The sequence below is a fragment of the Corythoichthys intestinalis genome, chromosome 5 (assembly GCF_030265065.1).
Source record: "Corythoichthys intestinalis isolate RoL2023-P3 chromosome 5, ASM3026506v1, whole genome shotgun sequence".
In the NCBI taxonomy this organism is placed as follows: domain Eukaryota; kingdom Metazoa; phylum Chordata; class Actinopteri; order Syngnathiformes; family Syngnathidae; genus Corythoichthys; species Corythoichthys intestinalis.
Window position 1 is genome coordinate 48,535,692 of NC_080399.1, and position 15,063 is coordinate 48,550,754.

At 41.6% G+C, this 15,063-nt stretch overlaps 1 protein-coding gene across 4 annotated transcripts in view; it reads right to left on the reverse strand.

Annotated features, from left to right (window-relative positions):
- Positions 1–8,812: 8,812 nt before the first annotated feature.
- Positions 8,813–15,063, reverse strand: part of man2a2 (mannosidase, alpha, class 2A, member 2) — a 55,134-nt gene continuing 48,883 nt past the window's right edge. For 3 of the 4 annotated variants that reach the window (XM_057836520.1, XM_057836519.1, XM_057836518.1), the window contains one exon: positions 8,813–14,045. In XM_057836520.1, the coding sequence (XP_057692503.1) occupies positions 13,893–14,045 (153 nt within the window). In that variant the 3' untranslated portion in view covers positions 8,813–13,892. The remainder of the gene's footprint in view (positions 14,046–15,063) is intronic. The other variant, XM_057836521.1, reaches the window with a different exon arrangement.

Here is a 15,063-nt window from a genome sequence, read left to right on the forward strand (position 1 = left end):
TTCTGTTCAGACTCTGTAGTCCTCTCTCTAATGAAATCTCTGTAAAGATAATTCTTCTTTTTACATGCATTTTTTAATCCTGTTGACATCCTGTTGACATCCAGATATTTCTCCCAGAAAATGATAGCAATTAAAAATGTTTCGGTAGTAATCCCAGCTAGCAGACCGACACTGAATAAACATTGATTTTCCATCAAAATCATCAGTATGGTTGACGTCTAAATTTTCGTCGTAAAGTGACGTCGAAACAACGTTGTTCTATAGTATGTCAGGTGATGGTTGGGTTAACATTGTTTTATAGGTGATGAACTAATGTTGACAAATAATTGATTTATGATTGACCGGGAAATATGATTAAAAAGTCATTGAATTATGGATGAGAGGGTGTTTTGGTCGAAAACATAACATTGATTCAGCGTTGCTCCAATATTAATAATAGTTGAAATAATGTTTCGTTTTTGTAAGGATTTCAACGTTTAAACCACATTGAGGGTGCAAAAGTGACGTTGATTCAACGATATAAGATCGACAGCGGAATGTTGATCCAACATCTTTTCAACATTGTTCTGCTATCTGGGAATAACTTCATTTATTTTGCTTGCAATGAAAAACCACACAAGAGAATGGAGGAAAAAAGTCATTATCATTTTACACAAAACTCTACTAACTACATTAGTTACACCCAGAGGGAGGTCTCAAAAACTTGTTTTGTTCTTGTTGTTACTTGTTGCAACTCTTCCGTTTTTTTTTTTTTTTTTTTTGTCTCAGAGCTGATTAATTAAAATTGCTAATCCTCTGTTATTCTTGAACAGATCGGAATGTAATTTTGTAAGTATATTATAGGGATCTATACGCATCGATCCTCTGCCCGATTATTATTATTTCAGGGTGCTGACAAAGTCACTTACAGCAGGCGATGCTGAGAAACTTTTTTAGTTTTTCCCGTCTAAAAACAGTTCTTTCGGTCCAAATTTGTCATGCGTGTTTTCCTCTTACAAGTGCAGTTCACATGCATGCTTGATAGTTTCCGTACTACTACTAGGCTACGACAAAAAAACCACGTTCTATTTCACCTCCAGTGTGTTGGCGTTTTTGTACTGGAAATTAAAATCGCCCATGTAATACAATGCAAATCCACACAGCTAGACATTGCAGTGGCACACGAACACATCTGAAAACTAAAAGGGCTAATAGGCCTCGATTTAACACCCCCTTTTCACAACACTAAGATAAATGGCACACGAATATCTAACAACGCTCTGCACGGCGGCAGCTCAGCAGCAACAACAAACAATAATATGTCTATAATGCAAGCATGTCATACCTATTTGAAGCATAAGCAGAGTTTAAGGGAGGGCAAGGGGGGGCCAAGCCTCCCTGTTGGCTGAAAAGTCTCATTGCATGTAATTTACTTTTCTCTATAAGATTACAAAATTCGGCTATTCCGGTAAGATGTTTTCTATAAAAGTTATAGAGCAATAAAACAAAAAACAAAAATGAATGAACTAAACAACAAAAAAAACATTTATATAATGGTTCAAAATTATTTTTCGAACAGATCATGTGACTAGCACCTTAGACAGTCATTTGCTTTGCTAAGCCAAAACCACCCAAGGACTGAAGAGGCAAGATGGATATATGTAATTTTTTTTAAACCTAAGATTTCAAAAGTGACAAGAACTACTGAGCAAGACCCAATTGGATTGGAAATGTGGACCATGAAACGCCAGACAGCACCTCCAAAATAGTGACCGGAATTTCAATTTGCCCCACTAAAGACGGTGTCTAGCCAATGTAGTTACCCCCGTCAAAAATTGTATCCCGTCTGCTGGAGCACACACACATTAGTTATGACTTACGTCGACTTAAACAATTAATTGAAGCAAGAAAACAACCACAGTTGTATATTTTGGACATCAACATTTATTAAACTGGAGAAACTCCATGCAGGACTTTATTTACAGTAATAACAGTTATTGGTCATCCTACGGGTAAAACAGAAAAACATTGCGCAGTGGCTTTGCCCAGGGGATGCAATTTTTGACGGGGGTAACTACCTTGGCACGACACCGGCGCGTGTACCATATTCAATGGATGACAATCTTAGCGAAAAGTATAGCTGTCCTAAACGGCCTGGTGTAGAATTACCCTCAAGAATGATGGGAAACAAAAAAAGGCTCATTTACAACTTATACTGTAAATATTCTTGTAAGTTAATTTTATTACTGACATTGTGTTTCAGGGTCATCAACATGTTGTGCCCCCCCCCGCCCCCCCGCCCCAAAAGTCAAACTCCGCCTATGACTTGAAGACACCAAAAGACTATCATCTTTATTTTTAACCTGGAATTGAATTTTAGAAATTTTCGCTGTTTTGGTAGAGAAAATAAACCACTAATTGATTTTTGTCACGCCGCCTCTGTCAACAATTTACTTTTCCATTCCAATGGCGCCTTATTTAACGTGGCCCGGTAGAAACAACACCACCTGACACCTAGTTTAACAAAAAAAAAAAAAAAAAAAAAGTTTTCAACGTACTTGTATATTTAATCCCCAAAGTTAAATACACTATTTTTTCAATATTAACACAAAAAAATTATCTGCCAAAGCACTTTTTTTTCCCAACGCCAGGAGGTGCTGCAGCACCCTCAAAACCCCACTTCCCGAACCACTGAGTTCCGAATTACCCTGTAGAGGCCATGCACACTCTTCGGTTATGCTTTTCGTGTCCGTGCTGATGAGACGTTTAGGGAGCGAGCCAGGCGGTCGTAGTTTATTTTGAACTTGTTTACCAGCAAAATTTAATTTCGTATTAGTAGGCACTGTCATCGGTGAATTTTAAAATGTTTAATTGGTGCACAGACTTGTATGATATCAATTGACAGTTTGTCTACTGTGGATGATATCACAGAAGAAGAAAAAACATTTTCTAACTGCATAATGTTAAGTTTACCCCTCCCCCCGTAATTTCTTCCACCTAATGTGTGAGGCAGCAGCTCTACTCTGCACAGTTGGTGGGAGTAGCGACTCATTATTAATAAATCTTCAGAGATAACACGCTATACAAACTATCGCCTCCATTTTACGCGAGAAATGTAAATGTGTGCCTGGAGCGGCTTTCATCTCTACATGTGAGCCAATACAACTCTGACTGGCACATCATACGAGTAAATGTGCTAGTGTGCTTGCGAAAATTTGGAATTTAATACATAAATATAGAATCATGGACTACGTCACAGCAGTTGGTTAGTTCAGGGAGGTAGGCAAATGCAAAGTGGGTGTTTATGGGAGCTCCATCAGGGCTCACTCAGAGCCAGGCCTCGAGCGACCTTGCTGCAGCTACTCACTCTTGCGTCTCCGCACAATGATGAGAGCTATTTTTTTTTTTTTTTTTGGAACGTTGCAGGAACAAAAGGGTATTTAGCTTTCACACAAATGAAACATATTGTTTTAACCTCGCACTTGTGAGTCAGTTTTCAGGCCTTGAGAGAGGACACGGCAGCTGACTCAATGCTGTCCCCTGCAGGCATAACTAATTGCCGCAGACCTGGACTCTTACAATGGTGTAATAAAAGTGCTACTATTGATATGGAGCAAGGGTGTAGGTTTGGTCTCAATATTGGTAGGGACGATATAACAGCTGGGGACGGGACATTAATAAAACCAAACACGGGACATTAATAAAACCAAACAGGTTGGGTGAATGGGGGGTCAAAGCGACATTTCTCACGAATGACTTTTTAATTCATAGGCTAAATCAGGGGTCAGGAACCTATGGCTCGCGAGCCATATCTGGCTCTTGACGGCCGCATCTGGCTCGCAGACAAATCTTTAATTATAAAAAAAAATTTTTTTAAAAAGCCTCGCTATACTTCTTTGCGCGTTGCGCAAAACGGCGACGATCCACAGCGACTAGAAAGCCGGTTCGCAGTCATTTTAGTGGGAAAGTGGCAAACATACATGTCGTTGCGTCTATCTATCTATTTATCTGTCTATCAATCGCATTGGCATTGCAGATAAGGCAGACACTGATCGAGTGGGGCCGCCGTATTTTGCTGTCAAAAAGAGCGGCCAATGTGCGCATGTGCGTAGTAATTTTCCCACGGTTTTAGTTTCGTTTTCTCCGCTAATTTTAGAAACCCTTTTGAGAAAATGGCAAAAAGAAATAAAAGACTAGGAGTATCGTACTTTTCAGCAGGAAAGGAATTTGCCTTTGTGGAGAGAACAGGTTCTGCGGTGTGTCTAATATGCAATGATAAAATTGCATCTATGAAAAGGTCAAATATAAAGCGGCACTTCGACACCCGCCATACTACATTTGCATCGAAATATCCGGCGGGGGACAACAGGATGAAAGCATGTCAAGAGCTTCTCACAAGAGTGCAAGCTAGTCAGTAGCAACTCCGTGTTTGGACCAAACAAGGTGACTGGAATTCGGCCGTTTTGCTGGCACTTTAGCAATTGTGAGAAACGGGAAGCCATTCACAGATGGGGAGTACGCCAAAGCATTCATGCTTGATGTTGCCAATGAACTTTTTGACGGCTTTTCGGATAAAGACAAGATTATTAAACGGATAAAAGACATGCCCCTGTCAGCAAGAACTGTTCACGATCGTTACGTCATGATGTCAAATCAAATTGAGGCAACGGCGCTTGGTGTGGCGCCTGCTCGGGGTGCGGGGTGGGTGCTCGGTGGGTGGGAGGGGGGTGGGCGGTCGCGGAGGCGCCGTGGGTGGTCTGGGGCGGGGATTGATCGGGGCCCTGACGCTTCTTCCGCCCTGGGGCCGGTGGTTCTGGTGGACGGGGCCACGCCCGCGGGAGCCTGCCTCTTAACTCACGCACTTCTCACTTCGGCACTGTAAATATTTTTCACCCTGGCACTTACATGCTCATACATTTCTCCGGGGAGAGTTGGGACGGGGCTTTACAGTCCCAGCCCGACTCCCCCCTGTTTTTAATGCACAACACACCAAGGTTGTGGGATGGTTGGGACCTGTTGGGGGGGGGGGGGAGCCTCACGGCTGCCTCCTCACCACAGGCCCCGCCATCCCTGCACCTTTTTTAAATGCACCACACACATCATACTCCACAGGAGAGCTCCGGCAAAGGGCGGTGGGACGGGCGGCTGGGCAGAAACTCCATGCTGCGGTCCCACTGCCCCAAGCCAAGCTCTCCTATTTTAATGCATACATTGCACTACCTTCCCCTCACACCCCCATCACGGTGCTGGGTGATGGCTGCCAGTCGGGAACCTGGCAGCCACAGTAATAGGGTGGTAGGTGGGTCCCACACTTTTTCTATATGGCATGGCTCCCGGGGTGTGGCCTCCCCTCTGCCTCGGCTGCCGGCCGCGGGAGTGGGTTGGGGGGGTCGGGTCTCCGATCTTGCGTCGCCCCGTGGCAGTTCCTGGGCGTTCTCCTGCCTCCGCCTTCCCCTCTCTTCTCTGGCTGGGCATCCGCCCTGCGCTCCGTCGCGGGTCGCTGGCTGGGCGCCGGTGTATCAGCGGGGTGTCGCCTGCACCGGCGGGGGTCCCTGCCTTGCCTGGGGCTTGGTGGGCCGCTGGGGGTCCCGTGGCGTGCCGTGCCGGTTGGGGGGCTGTGGCTCGTGGCCCGGGTGGGCGGGCGGGGGTGGGTGTAGGCGTGGGGTTGGTGATGCGTCCCCTCCTGCCATCCCTGAAGGCCGGTTGATGGGCGCGCGGGTGGCCCGGGGGACCACCCTGGGTGCCGGGGGGGGTGGCTCCTTTGCTGGGCGGCGGGAGGAGGGATGGGCTGCGCATGGCCACCTGACCCCCCCGCCCGCCCTCCCTCCCCGGGCTGGCTGGGTGGGGGCCGTGGCCCTGGGTTGGCGCCCGCGCGGTTTCTCCGCCCGTCTGCGTGGCTGTTGCGCGCCCGGTGGGGCTTGCGTGCTGCTGGATGTGGTAGGGCATGCTCGGGTTGGGGGTTCCGGTGCCGGGATTGGCGATGCGGCGGCGTAGGGTTGGTCGCCAACGGGCTTACACTCATAAGAGATTCCCACGATTACTGGGTTCTAGATCACAGAACTGATTTGTGTACACTCTACCCCTTTCAATCACTTAGCTTATAGTCTTATAGACACCCCCACCCCCATTCTCCTCTTTCACTGGCCAATAGGCCCCCACATGGTGTAAACCGGAAATACATCTCGCTGACGATAGCACCAGCATATTAGTAACTAGTTTAGATGTTCAATGTATTTCTTGTTGTTGTTTGTGTATATGTTTCTTTTCTTTCTTCTCTTGTATTTCTTTTCTTCTGTCCCCCCATAATCCCTTCCTGTTCGCTGCTTTGTCATAATAAAAAGGTATTTTGAATGATCACAATGGGAGTATGTCAGACTCTCAATGTGAAACATTAAAACTGTTCAGAATCCGGGCACTTAGACTTCCATTCTCTGTGTCAAACAGCTGAACAGGACAGGTTTAAAAAAAAAAAAAAAAAAAAAAAAAAATTGAGGCAACGCAAGTGAAAGACATAAATTCGGCTCCATTTTTTCACTCGCTTTGGATGAGTCAACGGACGTAAGCAATTTATCACAGTTCAGCGTGATCGCAAGGTATGATGTCGGTGACACACTACATGAGGAAAGTCAACAAGAGGGGAGGATTTATTCAAGTCCTTCATTGAGTTCACTAAAGAAAAAAATCTACCAATGGACAAACTTTTTTCGGTGTGCACTGATGGTGCTCCGTGTATGCTTGAAAAAAAAAACTGAGGATTCATGTCGCTTCTTCGTGAACATGAAAAGAGACGTATCCTAAGTTTCTCAATGCCTGCATTACGCTTAACCTCATCAAGTATCAACCAGACTACAAAGCCATCAACAACACAATGCAGCACCAGAAGTCGCATTAATGGTAAGAAATATTCATCATTGATTAGCAACAGCATAACAATGTTATTAAACAGAATTCAGAGACTTATTGTACTTTAAAAATGTTGAAATTACATAAAATGCACACACTACTCGTATTTTTAGTTTTAAACATATTGTATGGCTCTCACTGGATTACATTTAAAAAATGTGGTGTTTATGGCTCTCTCAGCCAGAAAGGTTCCCGACCCCTGGGCTAAATGATCAATGCAAAATAAATCTGGATTATTCTAACTTTCACACTGCAAATTTTTAACATCTTAGTCTCATAATTTTTCTTAAGTCTAGTGAAATAATTTTCTCTATTGTTTGGAGTGGTAAAAACTGGTTTCAACTAGTTTCAATAAATCTGAGTAAAATTTTCTTGAAGCAATGGCAGATATTTTCACTTATTTTATAGTAGATTTACTCTGAAAACAATGGGAATTTAACTAGTTTTAAGAAGGTGTGTTTTTGCAGTGCATACAGTGGGGCAAATAAGTATTTAGTCAACCACTAATTGTGCTCAACCACTTTTGTCAACCACTAAAAGTTCTCCCACTTGAAAATATTAGAGAGGCCTGTAATTGTCATCTTGGGTAAACCTCAACCTTGAGAGACAGAATGTGGAAAATAAGAAAATCATATTGATTTTTAAAGATTTTTTTTTTTCCAAATTAGAGTGGAAAATAAGTATTTGGTCACCTACAAACAAGCAAGATTTCTGGCTGTCAAAGAGGTCTAACTTCTAACGAGGTCTAACGAGGCCCTACTCGTTGTCTGTATTAATGGCATCTGTTTTAACTCGTTATCAGTATAAAAGACAACCACAATCTCAGTTACACTCCAAACTCCACTATGGCCAAGACCAAAGAGCTGTCGAAGGACACCAGACACAAAATTGTAGACCTGCACCAGGCTGGGAAGACTATCTGCAATAGGTAAAACGCTTGGTGTAAAGAAATCAACTGTGGGAGCAATTGTTAGAAAAGACATACAAGACCACTGATAATCTCCCTCGATCTGGGGCTCCATGCAAGATCTCACCCAATGGCATCAAAATGATAAGAACGGTGAGCAAAAATCCCAGAACCACACGGGGGGACCTAGTAAATGACCTACATAGAGCTGGGACCACAGTAACAAAGGCTACTATCAGTAACATAATGAGCCGCCAGGGACTCAAATCCTGCACTGCCAGACGTGGTAGAAACACAGGTCGTTGTGTTTGGAGGAGAAAGAATACTGAATTGCATCCGAAGAACACCATACCCACTGTGAAGCATGGGGGTGGAAACATCATGCTTTGGGGCTGTTTTTCTGCAAAGGGACCAGGATGACTGATCTGTGTAAAGGAAACAATGAATGGGGCCATGTATCGAGAGATTTTGAGTGAAAATCTCCTTCCATCAGCAAGGGCATTGAAGATGAGACGTGGCTGGGTCTTTCAGGATGACAATGATCCCAAACACACAGCCAGGGCAACAAAGGAGTGGCTTCGTAAGAAGCATTTCAACGTCCTGGAGTGGCCTAGCCAGTCTCCAGATCTCAACCCCATAGAAAACGTGTGGAGGGAGTTGAAAGTCCGTGTTGCCCAACGACAGCCCCAAAACATCACTGCTCTAGAGTAGATCTGCATGGAGGAATGGGCCAAAATACCAGCAACAGTGTGTGAAAAGCTTGTGAAGTTACAGAAAACGTTTGGCCTCCGTTATTGCCAACAAAGGGTACATAACAAAGTATTGAGATGAACTTTTGGTATTGACCAAATACTTATTTTCCACCATGATTTGCAAATAAATTCTTTAAAAATTAAACAATGTGATTTACTGTTTTTTTTTTCCACATTCCGTCTCTCATGGTTGTGGTTTACCCATGTTGACAATTACAGGCCTCTCTAATATTTTCAAGTGTGAGAATTTGCACAATTAGTGGTTTACTAAACACTTATTTGCCCCACTGTACGTATTGGTTCAGGTGATACACCGTTTGATTCAAACCTTTGTTTTCAAAACCTACTAAAGAAACATTTTGAAAACTTTTTTTATTAGCAAATTTAAATTGCAATATTTGAACATACTAGTAAATATTAACAGACACAATAAATACAAACCTGTTAACAATATCTGGTATGCCAAAAATACATAAAAACATTTAAGATTTTCAGGAGCAAAATTAGTGGTGTGTTCCCCACCTCCACAACAGTGACGTCTTTTAACATAATTTACAGTGGCTGCTGCTGACGGGAAAAAAAACTAATGTTCCACGTTTTTGAAGGGGGCGGAGGAGGCGGCATGTTATATTTGTGTCGGGGCTGAGGTTGCGCGTGTGTGTGTGTGTGAGGGAAGGGGTTGAAGTCATCAGCCAATCAAACGTCCGTTTGATTAAAAAAAAAAAAAAAGACTGGCAGATTCAGCAAGTGAAAAGGGGTAATGTAAGTCTGAACATAATGAAAGTAGGGCTGTCAAAATGATCGCGTTAACGGGCGGTAATTAATTTTTTAAATTAATCACGTTAAAATATTTGACGCAATTAACGCACATGCTCCGCTCAAACAGATTAAAATGACAGCAGTGTAATGTCCGCTTGTTACTTGTTTATTGGTGTTTGGCGCCCTCTGCTGGCGCTTGGGTCCAAATGATTTTATGGGTTTAGGGAGTGAGCATGGTGTAACTTGACATCAACAATGGAGAGCTACTAGTTTATTTTTTGATTGAAAATTTTACAAATTTTAATAACACTAAAACATTAAGAGGGGTTTTAATATAATATTTCTATGACTTGTACTAACATTTATCTTTTAAGAACTACAAGTCTTTCTATCTATGGATCACTTTAAGAGAATTAATAATGTTAATGCCATCTTGTTGATTTATTGTTATAATAAACAAATACAGTACTTATGTACCGTATGTCGGGTTTTGGGATGGGGCCACAGGACCTGCCCACTCTAATTACCACCTGAAGTCCCCGGGGTACCATTTTTCTACAAAGCATGGCAATTGCCGAATCATTCTTTTCTGAGGTGAGAATTAGTTAAAGTATGTTAAATATTAATGCTGCTTTTCATAATTGTTCCATATATTATATCCTTACTTGCACACAGTATAAATACAAATTATTACAAACTTTACTGGTTTTTGCCAGTAGTTCTTATTTTTACCGCCTCATGCAGGATGATAATCTGTGTATTGCCTTGTTGACCAAAACAAACACTTAACAAAGATGGCAACGATACTTGGCCTCTGACAGTTATACAGCCATGTGAAAAATTTAACCCTATGAAAGCCTTGTATGTTTTCTAACATATTTTGTCATATGGATATTTAATATCAATTTTAACAATCTTGAGAAATTCAAGTATTAGAACTAAACAATTAAAACTAAAAGATTTGATAACTTTCAAAAAAATTACATTTCAAATAAATGCAATTTCTGCTGAGGAATAAATTAGGACACCCCCACATTCAATCTCACTTGAAATGGCTAAAATCACACACATTTGTATCACATCAGGTGCACATGATGAGAACACCATTACCCAATGTTTTGAAGGAGGCTTGCCTTATTCAAACCTCACGTTTAGTTTGGTGTGGCCCTGACTGTTGGAGAGAAAACACCATGGTGAGATCAAAGGAGCCATCTGAGGCCTTCAGAAAGAAGATTGTAGACGCTTATGAGTCTGGTATATGGGATTTCAAAAGATCTAAAAAGAATATAAAATCAGCCATTCCACTGTCCGGAAAATAGTCTACAAGTGGAGGACATTCAAAACAACTGCCAACATGCCCAGACACCGCAAGATGCTGAAAGAAGTCACGGGACCTACACCAGGCTCTTGCTACTGTTGATGTGAAAGTGCATGCCTCTACAATCAGAAAGAGACTTCATAATTTTAACCTTCACGGGAGGTATGCAAGGAGGAAACCTTTCCTCTCCAAAAGGAACGTGAAGGCCAGACTGAAGTTTGCTAGAGTGAATGTCGACAAAGACCAGGATTTCTGGAATAATGTTCTTTGGACAAATGAATTTTAGACACCAGAAGAGAGGACATGTTTGACGTAAACCCAATATAGCATTCCAGGAAATAAAAACCTCATACCAGCTGTGAAGCATGGAGGTGGAAGTGTCATGATTTGGGGATGCCTTGCTGCAGCAGGACCTAGCAAACTCTCCATTATAAAATCTACCATGAATTCTATCGTGTATCAGAGGGTGCTTGAGGAACATGTGAGATCATCTGTGAAAATATTAAAGCTCAAGTGAAACTGGACCCTGCAACATGACAACGACTGAAAACATACCAGTAACCCCACCAAGGACTTGCTGAAAAGGAAAAAACGGAGAGTCTTGGAATGGCTGAGTCAAAGCCCAGATCTTAATCCCATTGAGATGCTGTGGGGTGACTTGGAACAGGCTGTACATGCAAGAAACCCTTCAAACATCTAACAGCCGAAAGTATTCTGTGTTGAGGAGTGGGGCAAACTTTCTTCGGGCAAACTTTCTTGAGACCGATGTCAAAGACTGGTATATGACTACAAAAAGCGTCTCACTGAAGTTATTTCAGCCAAGGGGGTATCAATAGATATTAGGTGGTAGGGTGTCCTAACTTTTTCCTCAGTTAGAATATGCATTTTTGTTGATATGTTTGGTTAAATGAGTAAAACAATGTTCATTTTTGTTGTTTACCTGCTATTAAATAACTTTTTTCCAGAGATAAAGAAAAACTATGTGACCCCTCCTTGGCCCGTCCAAGAACAGCCGGTGATGACCATGTACTGGTTTTACCATATTGGCTACACTGGTTCATCGAAATTTTTTACCAAGTAACAAGCTGCATTTCTACAAAGCAAAGACCCTTAGAGACCACGTTTCAGCTGTATACTCTGTATAATTCTAATGATTACTAGCAACTGACAGCACAAATTTGGAATATTGACAATGATTGAACATGTATTATACAACTTTCAAGAATCAGGATAGCTTGATACCCCATCCATACATCAGCACCCGAAAAAACGAATCCACTGCGCCATCCCAAATTGGACAGCACAAAAGACAATAGGCAGCAAGACCCCGAAACAAGCATCCAGTGAAGGTGTGTGTGTGAAATCATGAAACTGAGTGCATAATCTATCAGAACACGAGTAACACAGATTCTCTTTATTTTGTCACTCTGCATTTTTACTCCACCGGGACGGAACATAGAAGATAGCCTGCCACCATACATTACCTCCGGACACACCGTGCTACAGCAACTGCCAACTTTTTAAAAGGAATTTTCAAAGATGCGACAGTGAAAAGCAGAGATAGAAATGTGGGGAAGAATTATTAGATGTGATAGGCCTCCGATGGGAAAACAGACCTAAGAGTTAAGTAATGCACGGAGTCTTAAAAAAATGTGTCCACAGCTTCATTCTGAGTACAGACTCAGCCTTGGGAAAATGCAGCAGCTCCGTTGAGATCCAATTTCGTTGTGTGTGAACCCCCGAGTTGTACGCACATCAGCCAGCTACGCTTACATTGTTACTCAGCCCTGCCTCCCAAATTTGACTGGAGGCAACTAAAGTCACAGTAGACGGTGCAAAAAAGTGAAGAAATCCATCCATCTGCAGTGGTGCCTGGAATTTTCATTATGATGCTTTTTACCAAAGAAAAAATATATTTCATGAAATGAAAAATCTATAACATGTCGGTAACTCAAAAATGATTTTAACTCAACGCTGCAACTGACCAAGGTAAATGTCCAATTCTTTTAAATTCAAGTCACTATCAGCCCACCCAGTAAATCCAGATTGGACATCCATTGCAGTTGGTGGCAGCCAATGAGTTAATCTCATTGAAATTCTCTTTGTAGGGCTCGTCTTGATAAATGATTTTAAAGACAAGCGCTACAAAGCTCAAAACCAAAATCTAACTGGCTTTTTTTTTATCATGCCAAACACCAAAATGTCTGAAACTGAAAAAGGACACATTGTATGTTTTGCATTTAACTACCGTAATCTGCAGTTACAGCATCATGAATGGTCCCTGACATAATACTACAGGCATACAAATACACCACTGTGCAAAAGAAGGGGAAAAAAGTCTTAAACCAGCATTAGACTTGTTGTTCAAGCAATGAAGTGATCATATAACTTCTGGATATTAAAATAATACATTTTAACAGATATGTTGCAGAATAGAATACATTCTGTATGAACTTGAACTGTTTAGTGCATAGTGACCTTCCAAACACAATGTGTGCTGGCGTGTTTGGGATAATAGGAACTAGAGGCTCATCGTATTTGTGTTTGATAGCAAAATAATAATAATAATGACAAAATATGTCCTTTCTATCCAGACTCTTCATTGCAAAACTCTTCTCCACAGTTTTCCTTTAAGATTTATCCTGCTCACTTTAACTATTTACTGTTGTCAACATGTAAAAAGGCTAATGAAAACAACCAGGCTAGTGCTGGCCCAAGACTTGGGATGCACACACGTTGGTGCAGCTCAATTCACGCACTGTCGCTCAGTGGTGACGGGGAAACACGAGGATTAGGACAAATGTTGGCTGACGGCGATGAGTAAATCTACATTACCATCACACATTGTCTTTGCTGCAAGACAAAGATCAAAAATGAAGTATGACATTGAAAAGAAAACATGATTGCAATGTGTGCCAACATCAGTGTGCGCATAGAAAAATCAAAGTTCGTAAAAGAAATAAAGCTTTTTAAATTGCACCCTTTTGAGGCACACGTTTTTGATGAACCCCCGAAAAAACATCACACCCACCCCTCTTGTTCTCATTCACACATCATTGGGATATTTACATTCAGTAGTTCAGTTCCAGGCTGAAAGCAGAGAGAGAACACATTCATACGCAGCATAACCCACTGCGGCCGTGCTCGTGGAGAGTTTGCAGTTCTCCGTGGCGCCTTCGACACAGCCGAATGACAGTCCCCCGTGCTGGTCCAGTGCCGGTGAGGGTCCAATTCTCGGTCCGAAGAGTCCGAGCCGGTTCAATCGGGTTGGCTCCTACCGTAGTTTGAGTTTGAAGGTGGAGATCTCCATTGGATCCAGGCTGACTGCGGATGTGTTCGCCAGTGGTGGACTTGAATACATCAGGGTCAAAGACATGGGCTGGAGCAGTTGCAGGTCCAAGTTCTTAAAGAGGGCGGAAACATTCATCTGTTCCGAAGAAAAAGAGGTGCATGAAAAACAATGTTTGCTGGTGCCTTTTGACAACAATTTTGTTTCTTGACATATCTTGTAAACTGTACAAACTGTTTATCATATACAGTACAATGGCAGAGGTGGGTAGAGTAGCCAAAAAAACTACTCAAGTAAGAGTAACGTTACTTGTAAATAATATTACTCAAGTAAAAGTACGTAAGCCAAAAATTTACTCAAGTACAAGTAAAAAAAAAGTGTTCTTTGAAAATACTCGAGTAATGAGTAACATTGTGAGAAACTGCTTACAATGTTTGTTTTCAAAACATGGTATATTTTTTTCTCAGGTCAACTTCATCAATATGAACAGATTTATTATACTGCATTATAACCCATTACATGATTATATTTGGCCAAAATGATGACACAAAAATCATTGAATTCAGACCAGAACAACAACATGAAACATCACTCGTCCAAAGAGCATGGGTACCCTCTAGAGGATGAAAAACAATGTTAACTGATTGATATAATGGAGGTATGATGTTATTGTTTCGGCATCTCTGGCAATGTTAAAATCAATATGTAGAATAAAGACGAAAAATGTAACGACTTGTGTAGCCCAAAGTAATCGAGTAAAAGGAGTGTTTCTTCACAAATCTACTCAAGTAAAAAGTATTGTGTGGTAAAACTACTCTCAGTAGTATATTTTTCTTAAAGTTACTCAAGTAAATGTAACTGAGTAAATGTAACGCGTTACTACCCACCTCTGTATATTTGTATTCTTAATCTGATATTTGTATTCTTAATCTATATACAGAAAAAAAAGCACCATAATTGACAGTTGAACATAAGCAGTCATCTTTACTGGTAAGTTGCCCAAATATAACAGTTTAACATTTTTTTAAAAATTTATTTTACATTTTTAATATCTGTCTGCTCATAATGACATCAACACCACTCTCTTTGGCAGATAAATTTTTAAATCCAAGTAAATTCAAATGGAGCTCGGTGATGTGGACCCAAGGTCATATCC